Source organism: Poromitra crassiceps (assembly GCF_964638095.1).
Source record: "Poromitra crassiceps genome assembly, chromosome: 5".
In the NCBI taxonomy this organism is placed as follows: domain Eukaryota; kingdom Metazoa; phylum Chordata; class Actinopteri; order Beryciformes; family Melamphaidae; genus Poromitra; species Poromitra crassiceps.
This window is the reverse complement of record NC_139642.1, coordinates 31,207,955-31,221,782: the sequence shown is the minus strand read 5'-3', so window position 1 is coordinate 31,221,782 and position 13,828 is coordinate 31,207,955. Positions and strand designations below refer to the sequence as shown.

The 13,828-nt window shown below is 41.7% G+C and overlaps 1 protein-coding gene across 1 annotated transcript; it reads left to right on the top strand.

The window, feature by feature from the left end:
- The first annotated feature begins 2,087 nt into the window (after window positions 1–2,087).
- Window positions 2,088–11,305, top strand: LOC310776800 (DNA damage-regulated autophagy modulator protein 2-like). The gene is made up of 7 exons (XM_083636980.1): window positions 2,088–2,240; window positions 3,367–3,434; window positions 4,618–4,757; window positions 6,645–6,840; window positions 7,077–7,114; window positions 7,827–7,919; window positions 10,019–11,305. Exons 1-7 carry the CDS (start codon window positions 2,104–2,106, stop codon window positions 10,067–10,069), a joined length of 723 nt encoding a protein of 240 aa, XP_083493106.1. The 5' UTR covers window positions 2,088–2,103; the 3' UTR covers window positions 10,070–11,305.
- The last annotated feature ends 2,523 nt before the right edge of the window (window positions 11,306–13,828 follow it).

The window sequence follows — 13,828 nt, the reverse complement described above, 5'->3', positions numbered from 1 at the left end:
GACTAGGATCCCCAGCATGTTCAAAGTCTACATTTCAACCGCAAGTGACATTTAATTATGCCTAACCATAACCATAACCATAACCAAGCTGATTGTTGACTAACCATAACCCAAGTAGTTTTATTTGCGTGACATTTTCAAATTAACATTGGCAATACAGAGACATTTTCAAATTAACCACTGTTTTCAAATTAAGTCTCGTGGTCTCGTGGCATCTAAAAATGGCGAAAAACCTGGCATCCTAAAAATGACGAAAAAGCAGTAGCCAGTGTGGTTAAAAAGTGACCCCAAGGTGTCATGGCAAAGCGGCAGAGCTTGATGCCCTGGGTTGAGCAAGCATGTCCATCTGTAGTTCTATAGGGGTTCAAGCATGTCCATCTGTAGTTCTATAGGGGTTCAAGCATGTCCATCTGTCGTTCTATAGGGGTTCAAGCATGTCCATCTGTCGTTCTATAGGGGTTCAAGCATGTCCATCTGTCGTTCTATAGGGGTTAGTTTCTGAACTTGAAAAAACTGGGCTTTTTACTAGCGGCAGTGTCAAACAAGCCCTCTCAGTGGAACATTAGTTCCTACCCCCGTCTGAGCAATGGGCACCAGGTTTAGCTCACTCCACTAACTCTAAATCAATTAAACTATTCGCTAAATCAGACACTTTATACAATACACAGCTCTCTCTCTCTCTCTCTCTCTCTCTCTCTCTCTCTCTCTGTCTCTTGCTCCCTCTGTCTTTCTCACTCTCTTCCTCTCTGTGCTCTATGTCTGTGTGTCTCTCTCTCTCACACACACACACACACACACACAACAAAAGGCCAAGGTGGTGTGGTGCTAGTGCCATCGTTTGACTAAACGGAGGTTGTAATGACACCAGAATGAAAGACAAAGACAGCAGACTTCTCCACATCTCAAGGGCAGACAGGTCATCATTCAAGAGGGTGTGTGCTACTTGCTCTTTGTTTCCCATGGGTACTTTATTTTCTTTCTTTCTTTCTTTTTTTCAGTGTGTGTTAGAGGATGGGCAATCTTCAGATAAACAATTCCAGTGAACTCCTTTTGTTCTAAGGAGAACCAGGAGGATGCCATGTAGGAGGATGCCATGACTCATGCATGGGTTCCCTAAGTATAATTCAGCAGGGGCGGCCATATTTCACCAGACCGGGGGGGGGGGGGGGGGGGTGGGGTGCCGCTGCTGAATACCAATAGAGGACACCATGGTATTGAACCCTGGGAACATTGAACCCGTGGAGAGCAAATTATTTAGGCCTGGGGAACAATGGATCCTGAGAACATCTCTCAGAATTCCAACTTTATTCTCAGAATCCTGACTTAAACTCGGAACTCAAATATATTTTTCACATTTGGCCTCCTCTTCCCTTGAATAAATGTCCTTGTTTACTGTTATCCCGTCTCCTCGCCTGTCTCCTCTAGCATAGCACACGTAAGACAGCCATCTTCGGACCACAAGGCATTCTGGGTATGCAGACCGCGATCATAGGGCAAGCCTCTCCCCACCTGGGTACAGTCTGGTTGCCTTAGCAACTGCAGACAAAAGAATACCCCAATTTTGGACATGTGATGTCATTGCCTCAACTTGTGTAAAGGTGTGTGGAATTCACGACTTCCACTGTGGTGCAGGCAGTAAGGTACCTTGTCTGGCAATATGAAGATCTAGGTTTCAAATCCCGAAGTGAATGTAGCAATTCATTGCTACTGTATGTAAATGTAAATAAATAAAAGTAATAACTTATCATTTGTTATTCTGAAAAGGCTTGAACCCCCTTAAAACCTGCTATCGAGTGCCACTCACAAGTGTATATAGGACTATGGTATCAGTGATATTTGTGGGTAGAAGAAAGATTTGAAGAGTGAACACAACAGGTGGTTTTATTTGCACGTGAAGGCCCACAGGAAGAGGGTCATTTGAGGAAGAGGTTACACAGGAAGCTTACATCGCCTTTTTGACTGAGACAAATTTCCATCTTGTTCATGTGACCCGGTGGTCAGCAGACACAGCATTATTCCGGGATCAGCTTTTAAATATGAAGTGAATGTTGACATTTCTTCAGTCAGCCTCACGTCACCCACTTGATCTCAAACCCATCTGAGATGGCTTGGTTCATGCAGGGATTTAGCTCTTTACCAGCCTTTGTGGTCATTTGGTCCTCCAGCACCTTTCTACTGTCCTACTTAATTGCGGTCATTAGAAAGGATGTCAATGTCACACATCCCTTCCCATACATCAGGTAAGATGATTGTATTTGATTTTTATACTTTTTTAAAGAAAGGGCAAGAAAGTCAGTCAAACGTTTAAATGCTGTCAATTATGTCAAATATGAAAGGTATGCTATGAAAATGTATGTCACTGCTTTATTTTTAATGAAATGATTTTGAAAACCAGGAGAAAAGGTGAAGAGTTTAAAAACAACAAAGTTTTGTTTGCCTCAGCGTTCATTGGCTGGTGGCCAAGTTCAGCTACACTCATTTGAACTTTCCCAAAGCAGCACAGCTATTATACTATATATATATATATATATATATATATATATATATATATATATATATATATATATAGTTTGTGGACTTTGTCTGTTTCAAGTTCTGTGTTCGGCCACAGCTATGCCGTTTTACGTGCGATCGGGCTGAAACCTTCAGGGCATGTACTGTAAAGGGCACCCGTACGGGTGACCTGACGGAGCAGGATTTTCTAATTAGGCTAATTAGCTAATGAAGTGATGTCATCAGTGATGACATCAGTGATGATGTCATCAGTGACGATGTCAAAAGTGATATAAGGGCGCGCACGCACACACACAAGGAGGCATTGTGACAAGACTGATCAGTGATGTCACACACACACACACGGGAAGGCATTGTGACAAGACTGATCAGTGATGTCATGGGGGGCACACACACACACATATGATGTCATCTATCATATCATAATGGGGCACACATGCACACACAAGGAGGCATTGTGACATCACTGATGCAATAACATTTAGTGAGCAACACACACACACGCACGTGCCAATAGGGCAGGCGAGGTGGCTTTCACTTCTCTCTTATAATAAACCCACAGAGATTTTAAGATCAGCTACTGTAACTGTAGCCTGGGTAAACCCAGCCCCCACGTGACCTGCTCTCAGAGTTCTCAGTCACTAGCAGGGTAAGCCTGAGAGCAGGTCACTGGGGGCTGGGTTTACCCAGGCTACTGTAACTGCAGACAGGTTGGACAAAGTTTCAGCCCACATACAGTAGCTCAGTAGCTGTCCATGCCACTGTATCAAACTATGAGCAAACCAACATCCTGTTCTATCAACAAATGTATTTCACCTTTTACAAATTCAAATGTACCTTTTCCTTTTGAAGTGAAACAGCTGCAAAACCACCAGAGAGCTGCATCTTTGGTTTGATGACGTTCGTCTCTGCATGCGCAGGTATTTTAAACAAAAAAAAAAAAAAAAAAAAAAAAAACAGAACTTCTCCTCATCGGCTCCAAGTCCACTCTCTCCAAAACCAACAACCCCACCCTCACCATCGACAACACCACTGTTTCCCCTTCCTCCCAGGCACGCAATCTTGGTGTCATCATTGACCCCACCCTTTCCCTTGAACCCCACATCCGTCAAATTGTCAAATCCTCCTTCTACCACCTCCGTAACATTGCCAAAATTCGCCCCTCCCTCTCACACTCCACTGCTGAAACTCTCATTCACGCCTTCATCTCCTCCCGCCTGGATTACTGCAACTCACTCCTCCACGACATCAACTCCACCCTCATCAACAGACTCCAACTGGTTCAGAATGCAGCAGCTCGACTCCTCACCCACACCAAATCCTGGCACCACATCACCCCTGTCCTCAAAGAACTCCACTGGCTTCCCATCCCCTACCGCATCAACTATAAAATCCTGGTCATCACTTACAAAGCCCTTCATAAACTGGCCCCCCCTTACCTCACAGATCTCCTCTCCCCCTACCAACCCTCCCGGTCCCTCAGATCCTCCTCAGCCGACCTCCTTTCCACCCCCAAGTCCAAACTCCGCAGCTTTGGGGACAGAGCTTTCTCTCGGGCAGCTCCCAGACTCTGGAACGCCCTCCCCCAAGACATCAGAACATCAGAGTCCCTCACAGTCTTCCACTCCCGCCTCAAAACCCATCTCTTTTCCACCGCCTTCCCTTAGTCCCTCTGCTCCCTCCCCCTATCCTTGCTAGTGTGCTGTCTCTGTCTACTGTCTTGTCCCACCACTATCGCCCCCCCCCCCCACATAGTACTCAGTGTTTAGTGTAATCTCTGTCGTTATATGTTCACTAACGTCTCCCCCCGCCCCCCTCAGTGTTTAGTTTTGTTTAGCCTATTGTAAAGCGTCTTTGAGCCCTGGAAAAGCGCTATATAAGTCCCATCTATTATTATTATTATTATTATTATTTTCACAAGCAGAAGTGTTCTATCATGTTGCTTAGCTCATCGCGTGTCTAGGCAACCCAGTGGGCTTTCCCAAAGGAGGAACCAAGACAATTCAGTTTTACTTCTCTTTTCCGCATGCTCTTTTCTAGCGTGTCTTGGATGCTTCACGTGCTTTTGAGGTAAAAGTGATGAATGTGTTGAATCTTCCACAGCTATGGCCACCATGTACGCCAGATACAAGTTTGTGGAGGAGCTGAGTGAGGAGAGGCATAGGGCGGTGCGTCTGAATAAAGCTGCTCTCTGGCTGGGGATGCTGTCCTGCTTGGGCATGTGCATTGTTGCTACTTTCCAGGTTTGTCTACAGTACAGTACAGTATGTGTTTTCCCCATGCCGATCTCTCTCTGAATAATCCCAGATGTGGTAGCTCTTTCTCTTTTAGAAAAATCCGCCGGAGTGATGTTCATACAGTAAGTGTATCAGTGGTCTAAGTTCAAGTAGTGGTGCTGGCCCTGATGGCCTGGAGATTAAGTTCTTCAAACTTGCCTCTCGTGTTCTCTCTTTTCCTTTGTCTGACTTATTAGTGGCCGGGCCAGCGAAGCGGCAGGGCCACTTATTGTATTTGCCTGTATTATTATTCTTCTTCTCCCGGGAAGTTCGACTTCCCATGCATGAAAACTAGCCAAACTTTGCACAAAGGTCCAGTCCCATGCCAAACGTCTTTGACGCAAATTTGGCGCCAATAGTCCTAACGGTGGCACTACAGCGACCGTCTAAAGTTTAAAACTTTGAAAATTCATAACAAAATCAGGCATACGTGCTACGGCTTTGCAACTTTCACCGAAATGTGGGCCCAAATGAGGAGAAACTTTTGTACAATGCAACCTATGGCCAATTATGAAGTCTAAAGACCGCAAAACTGCAAAAACTGTCAAACTAATTAAACCCTACTCCTCCCACATTTTTTCTTCAAACGACACCAAACTTCAGCATCTGCATCGTTAGACTGTCCTACACAATAGTATCAAACAGATTACCCTAATTACCTAGGACAATTAGGTTGTATTTGTGATGTCATCAATCATTCAAGCAATTGTGATGCCATCACTGATGTCACTCGATCAATTGTGATGTCATAACAGCTCAAAGCCTTGAGACTTGCCCAGCCACGATCCATTGCTGCGCAGCAGCTATAATTCAACTTATCTTTGTCCACCTGTAGCCTATAGTTCCATTAATGTGGAAGTGTGCTAGAGTGAACCCTTTGCATAAAGGTGGTGATCCACTTGATATGAATAACTACAGACCTATTTCCATTATTAATAGTATAGTAAAATATTTGAAAAATTACATTTGAATCATATCTCAAAATCTTAATGACCAACACATCCTGTCTCCATTCCAATCCGGCTTTAGACCCAACTTTCCACAACCACTGCTCTGTTCAAATTTACCAATGACGTATCATCTTCGTTGGATACTACCTCCTCCTTGACCAACTTTGTATCGGTCTCTCACAGAGTTCCTTAATTTGGTTTAACTCATATCTTCAACACAGACATCAGTGTGTCTCTATTCATGGCAGTCAGTCATGATTATGGAAAAAGACGTATCCCAAGGTTCATCCTTAGGTCTATTGTTATTCTCTATTTTTTATTAATGATCTTCCACACATCTGCTCTGTCATATTCACTTATATGCAGATGACACTGTGATCTATAGTGAGCATCCATTTTTCTTTGTTCCTAGAATTTCCAAAGAAATTGGACGTCATGCGTTTAAATTTAAAGCTCCATCTGACTGGAACAATTTGCCAACTCACTTAGATCTATCACATCTTTTCATTCCTTTAAGGCATCTCTCCTCACTTATCTTCAAACAACCTGCTCTTGCTTCTAATTATTTTGAGATTTTGCACTCATGATACATCATGCATGTAAATGCACCTTTATCTGGGTATGTGTTCACTTACAGTATCTATTCTCACTGTATGTATTATGATATATTTGGGGGACTAAGGGGTTGGGGAGTGGCTAGGCCTGGGAGAGCTTATGTGTACGTGTGAGTGTATTTGTATATTGCTTGTTTTATGTATTACCTGTTTTCTTTCTGTATATTTGTGCTAAGGACCCCCTCGAAAATGAGATGGTTCATCTCAAGGGGTTTATCCTTCTAATAAATTGTGACAAATTGTGAAATTGTGTTTGAATCACATTTTGGCATAATTTCTGTTGATTTCAGACAGTGAAAGTGAAAGTCCACGACCCACTTTTTCCCCAGTCTGTGGTCCACGTTGTGGGAGCGGTGCTGTTCTTCATCTCTGGTGCTTCATACTCAGTCCTTCACTCTGTTATATCATACAGGGCTGATACAAATGCATATGTCCGTTACAGCCGTATCGTTATTGCCACCATCACCTGCTTGGCAGTTTTCCCCAGTATCCTTTTCACATCCAGACAAGCTGCTTTGGTTTTATAATGCTGGAATGGAAGGTAATTATGCATGGTAAACATTTAACCAGGAATATTGTTTTATTATTCCAATAGTTAGCGTATAATTGGGTATCATTGGCTTTCTTATTAAGCCAGAGTCAACACTAGTAAGTACATGTGATACTGTGTTCTTTCCATTCCATCCAATGTTAAGTGTCATTTGCCTTAAATGTTCATTCAGCTGTCATCGGTGGAGTCGTCGAGTCCTACCTATACCAGGTAGGCTGCAGGCTCTCAACATGTATGTACGCTGTCCATTCCTCAGACCTTAGAGTAAAAGGCATCATTCCTCAGACCTCGGACTAAAATCCTTCAGTTGTTGGCGAAAAGTTGTTACGTCTCTGGTGGTCTAGTATGCTCCAATATCATCATTAGCTCTGTCTAGGGGGAAATAATATACTAGCCCTGATGCACGTAACATGATAAGCGAACAAGGATATGAGAAGAATAGGCTGTTGACAATTGAAGCAGTCAGCTCACCTGTTAGCCTGGCTGATGTAGCTTCCAGGAGGCATCCCGACGCTGGAACAACTCAGATGGTTGGGTGCGTGCGGGATCCGATGTAATTCCCAACAGTGACAAACAAAAGCAATCCACACAACAACAAAAACCTCCCAAAAACACATAGTCCATCAAGGCTGTCTTCAATCTACTCTGTGGCCGTGGTGGCCGCCATCTTCTGTATGGGCATAGTGAGAGAGCTGAAGGGGCGGAAGAGCCATATATGGACATGTACGACAGCCCCATATAGACAAAAAAGGCTCCCTCAGTACAAGCATACACTTCAATGGACAGACAGCCAGAAAAATATAGAAATAAACATTTATTATCTATCTATCTATAGTCTCATATCAGGTCTCAGAGTAAAATGCATAATTCCGCAGACTTGCATCAACAGAGACTGATGGCAGCGTCTCTGTCTCTCCTCCAGCACCTTGTTCTCCATCACGTCAGCGCTGCGAGCGAGTGGCTTCTCGCCTTCTGCATCGTCTTCTTCTTCGGCACCTACATCAACGAGTTCAAAGTGAGTCACACCATCTGCCCAGTCACACAATGATGTCAACCATCCACTCAGCCACATAATGATGCCACACCCTCCACTCAGTCACACAATGATGTCACACCATCCACTCAGTCATACAATAGGATGTCACACCATCCACTCAGCCACATAATGATGCCACACCATCCACTCAGTCACACAATGATGTCACACCATCCACTCAGTCATACAATAGGATGTCACACCATCCACTCAGCCACATAATGATGCCACACCATCCACTCAGTCACACAATGATGTCACACCATCCACTCAGTCATACAATAGGATGTCACACCATCCACTCAGCCACATAATGATGCCACACCATCCACTCAGTCACACAATGATGTCACACCATCCACTCAGTCATACAATAGGATGTCACACCATCTACTCAGTCAGACAATGATGTCACACCATCCACTCAGTCACACAATGATGTCACATCATCCACTCAGTCACACAATGATGTCACACCATCCACTCAGTCATACAATAGGATGTCACACCATCCACATAATGATGTCACATCATCCACTCAGTCACACAATGATGTCACACCATCCATTAAGTCATACAATGATGTCACACCATCAGAGTTGGGGGTAACACGTTACTGTAATCACATTACTTTTGTCGGTAACGAGTAGTGTAAGGCACTACTGTACCTAAGTGCAGTAATCACATTACAGTTAGTAATCAAACGCTTACCTCGTTACATGCATACTAGCAAGATAAGTATAGAGAGAAAAGATCTCCGTTTTAATAGCAGATCCTGTGTCCCATCAGACGGGTCATTTAACTGCACAGCAGAATCAATCATGGTGCCAACATTTCAACTTTGTATTAGCATGAAGAACAGCACTATTAGTCGACACATAACTTATCAGATAACTACATCATGCATATAGAACAAAAAGTCATTTTAACCTCCAAAACACATTGACAAACAAACAATTGACACAAAAACACATTTCCCCAGGGCATGCTGGGAACTCCGCCCACTTTCCTCTTCCACGGGTTAAATTTCCCAGAAGGCTTTGCATAACTTTTTACACTCTGTTTTACAATTAAATCAGGCTAAAGAGTGTTAGATATAAATAATATGTATTTTAACACAACATGCAATTCTGGAATATCTGAATATTGGACAAAATTAAATTAAATTAAATGTAAACGTAAACCATAAGAGAAACCCACATACAGCGATGGGGTCTGTAAAATACCCCTTGTAAATACAACGTGTTCTAGTGAAGTGGGCGCAGTGCGTATGTTCCGTAATAGTCTGCCAGCAATCTGCCAAAAAGCGCCGTCTTCTACAACAAGTTTTTGTTGCGCGGAAGGACAAGAATGTGAAACTGCAAACGCCCTGGACAGAAGCAGCTAGCTACGGTAGCCTACGACATAAACCTCTCAAAGCATCTGCAGTGGAAACATGCTAACACAAAGCTGGTTGCAGACCCAAGCTGAGTCGCCTGCCTCGACCCCAAGCAAGCAGCAAAAGCTTTCTTTTCACCAGGTAACATCAAAATCAGAGATGGACAGGCGTGTTGCCTCCTCCTACATGGTAGAGGAAATGTTGCCAGTTTCAACAGTAGAATGAAATCGCCATTTTTCAGAAACATATTGAGCAAAATACAGATGGCAGGGAACGGACAGCCACCATCAGACAGGAAAAGTTTTGCAACCTACCTTATTACGATAGAGATTTGTGCTAATATATGGGCATATATGTAAGGATTAATGTTGTATTGTTAACTGGCAAATTACGTGACAATGCATCTCAGGCGATGTTACGGAGTAACGCAAAAGTAATGTAACGAGTAGTGTAACTAATTACTTTCTCCAGGGAGTAATCAAGTAAAGTAAGGCATTACTTTTTTTGAAAGTAATGTGTAATGTGTAATATATTACTTTTTTGAGTAACGGACCCCAACTCTGCACACCATCCACTTATTCACACAATGTCACACCATCCACTCAGTCACACAATGTCACAACATCCACTCAGTCACACTTATCCTCCGCTTTGGCCTCCACCACATTCTGATCTCTCTCCCTATTGTATCTCCACACAGGGGTTTACTCTGAAAACAGATGTTGTTATCCCTGTCCAAGCTGCTGAGTGAAATATCCGCCCTCCAGTGCTCTGAACTGGCGCTGCACACACCTTCAGTTAAGGCCCAATTATACTCTACATTAAAGATGGAGACAGAGACGGACAGAGCCTTCTGTCCGTCCCATACGGAAGAGGCATATATGCACATATATGTAGTAAACATATATGTAGTATATGTTCATATAAGTATTCGACATATATCCACATATATATCCAGGATATATGTGCATATATGTGCATATGTATCACAATATATGAACATGTATGGGATTGGAACGTTTCATATATGGTCCATATATGTTTGTCCTATATAATTATATATGTGCATACATGTATAGATTGTATATGGACACATATGGCAATTAATTATATGTACATTTGCATGCATTGACACTATACGGACATATATGGTTAATACATATAAAACTATATATGAATAATAACTATACATACATATGTTTTATTTTATATGAACATATATGACTATTACCTGTGTATAACTGTATGTATTTATCTGTATTCGACATATATCCACCTATATATCCAGGATATACGTGCATATATGTGCATATATATCACAATATATGAACATGTATGGAATTGGAACGTTTCATATATGGTCAATATATGTTTGTCCTATATAATTATATATGTGCATACATGTATAGATTGTATATGGACACATATGGCAATTAATTATATGTACATTTGTATGCATTGACAGTATACGGGCATATATGGTTAATACATATAGAACTATATATGAATAATAACTATACATACATATATGTTTTATTTTATATGAACATATATGACTATTACCTGTGTATAACTGTATGTATTTATCTGTATTTGACATATATCCACCTATATATCCAGGATATATGTGCATATATATCACAATATATGAACATGTATGGAATTGGAACAAGATTGGAATCAAAACACATATCTCTTAATTAAAAGAAATATAAATTTCCAAAGCATTTTTGATTGAACAACATCTCAGAAGTGAAAACTGACGATACAAATGGTTAGTTTTGTGCAAGACTTCCAGCACTACTGGATATTTCAAGGTTAGTCCAGTGTGCATGAGATTGAAAAATAAGGGTTTTTTGACAGTGGAGTCATTAAAATGCCCCATAGTCTATATTATGGTTTTAGTGTAAACATTATATATTATATATGATTTAGAAGCTCATCGTAAAGCTAATTCCAAATATATAATTTAAAAGCTTCATACATTAAATCCTGTGGAGTTATTAACCATATTAGATCCCTAATCTCTGCCCCAAATGCATCATGGGACTTCCATGCAAATTCTGGAGAAATGTTCATGCCCCCTCCAACCAGTCTCTCTGCTGCACCCTGGATTACTTACATGAACATAGATGATCACATGTATGAGAATACTCATATATGTTAATTGCTTATATGAGCATACCTGCTGACATATGTAAGTAAAGTCTTCTATGTTAATTGCTGATATACACATATATGTAGACATATGTAAGTTTAACCCTATATGTTCAATGCGTACACAAACATATATGCAGGGGTGGAAGGAACGAATTACAACTACTCACGTTACTGTAATTAAGTACTTTTTTTTGGTACTTGTACTTTTAAAAGTAATTTTTTCAAGTCTGTAATTTTACTCTTACTTAAGTATGGATTGCACCATGTAATCTACTTCGTTACTTTTTAAATCATACTGAGTACTGAGTACAATTTGAATTAATTAAATCCAAACATCCAAACCTTTGATCTGCATTTTACACAGCCAATAAACTATCAAATGATCGCAAACAGGCCAATGAAAACCATGAAATGGGGGGGGGGGGGGACACGCCCACAGGTTAGATGTTGTTTTCCAGCTTGGATAGGTGACATGACCACGCCAGAGACGGGGATTTAATCAGGAGACAATGACTCTCACCTGAGAGTGAGCAGAGGGGAGACGCTGATTGAGAACTGAAAAGGCAGTCAGTCTATGGCTGCGGTGTTGCTGCTGGAGCGTTTCTCTCATTGATACGGCTGGTGACTCTCTGGGACGAGGGAGACGTTCGCAGCTGGTTAGGGCTGCCGACGCTGAAGACAGCTAGAGAGGGGGAAGTTATCCCAGTGTGGCTGTTGATAGATTTCTCTCCCCAATCTATGGTATTTTGATCAAACATTTCTCCATAGGCCCAGTTTGGACTCAACAGGAGGCAGATACTTCAGCATGGCGGCCCTGCATGCTGATATGAAAATATGCAATTACAGAGATGATCTTGTCATTTGTTAATTCAAATATATCTTTGATTCCTGAAGTACATTGTAGGTCATCGGGTGAGCTGCTGAGGAACCTTTAAACTTTAAGATAAACGTCTCTCCTTCCTGCCAGGAGATATGGTGGCTTTGGGGATTAACCATTAGAAGGTTTAGTGCTGTTTATGGCCGGTCTGGGAAAACATTACACAGGATCTTCTTGGCCGACTGGTTAGTGGACGAGGTGGCCGAGTGGATAAAGCTGCACAAGGACGGTCATTTACGATAGGGTCGGGGCAGAGGTCACAGAGATCGGCCATATAAGGACAGCACTGTGTATTTTGATGCTTTTACTATGTGTTGATTTTAGAAGAGAGGACAGGCTCAAAGGACAAGAGCAGAGCAGAGAAGAGGGCCACGGGTTCAAATAGGCTTTTTTGGGTCTCAGGGAAAATAGAGGTTCAATAGAATGTGAAATGGTAATAAAGAGATGATTGGATATCTGATATGAAATAAAGTTTAAAAGCATACATTAGATGCGCTGATTTTTCCCCAGAGAAGAGAAGATATGCACAAAGACACAGCACATTGCAAGAGGAACCATGGTTGGAATCTCAGACGGCCCGGCTGGGATGTAAATGGGTTATCTGATGAGAATAGAGTGTGTTTAGAACAGTAATGGAATGGTTGTCTGATGTTGTATTTCTGTGTTTTGAATAACTTCAAACTTGCATTACTTGCTACACAATAAGGGAGCTATATAATATCTAGATAAATAATAGCCTATTGTTATTATTGCAACCAAATGGAAAATAAAGGTATAGTCAAATTAGTTGATAAGTGGTAATTGATAAGAGTTTCTCATCCGGTTTAAACAGGGTGAGTTTTTCTCTGTTTTGATTGAAGAATACGCTCTTATTCTGGTTACATCCTTAGGGTGGTTACAGACCGAGAGACAGTAAGTCTGAACTGTATGATTGTTTTTCCAGTTTAGACTGGGATTAGCCCAAATATAGCTGAATTCGATCTTATCCAGAATATAGTTTAAGTTTATCTAGTCTAACAATAACCTTACATAATGTTCTAAACTAGGACTTTAATAGGTAAATAGCTAAATTAGCTGACCAAACCATAGGAGTTCAAAATAGGAATTTAAAGTAAATATATTGACAGTTGCTTTGGTAGATAGGAACCAATAGATAACTATTTCAAGGGAGGGTTAGTGTGTGACCTCCAGTGGAAGCCAGGTCACAGGATGTGGACAGAGAGGGGGAGAAAAACACGCCTGTCAAGTAGGTGACCACCAATACCAGCCCAAGCAGTGAAGGATGTCCCCAGATGGAGGAGGAAACCTGCGGGGAGAGACCAGCCCACAAGAAAATGCAGTTTAAAAGTCCACGCAAAATATTAGAAGAGGTCGGTTTACAAGGGTCTTTTTCTTGACCTGCTTCATATCAGCTGTGAGGGAAAGATCACTGCAAATCCACCTCGGAGATCTCTGAATGGGGTAATATAAATA

Coding starts and splice junctions, on each gene's coding strand:
- LOC310776800 (XM_083636980.1), top strand. CDS start 2,104: ATGGCTTGGTTCATGCAGGGATTTAGCTCTTTACCAGCCTTTGTGGTC. Junction 3,435..4,617: donor GTTCGTCTCTGCATGCGCAG/GTATTTTAAACA, acceptor AATCTTCCACAG/CTATGGCCACCATGTACGCC. Junction 4,758..6,644: donor GCATTGTTGCTACTTTCCAG/GTTTGTCTACAG, acceptor TGTTGATTTCAG/ACAGTGAAAGTGAAAGTCCA.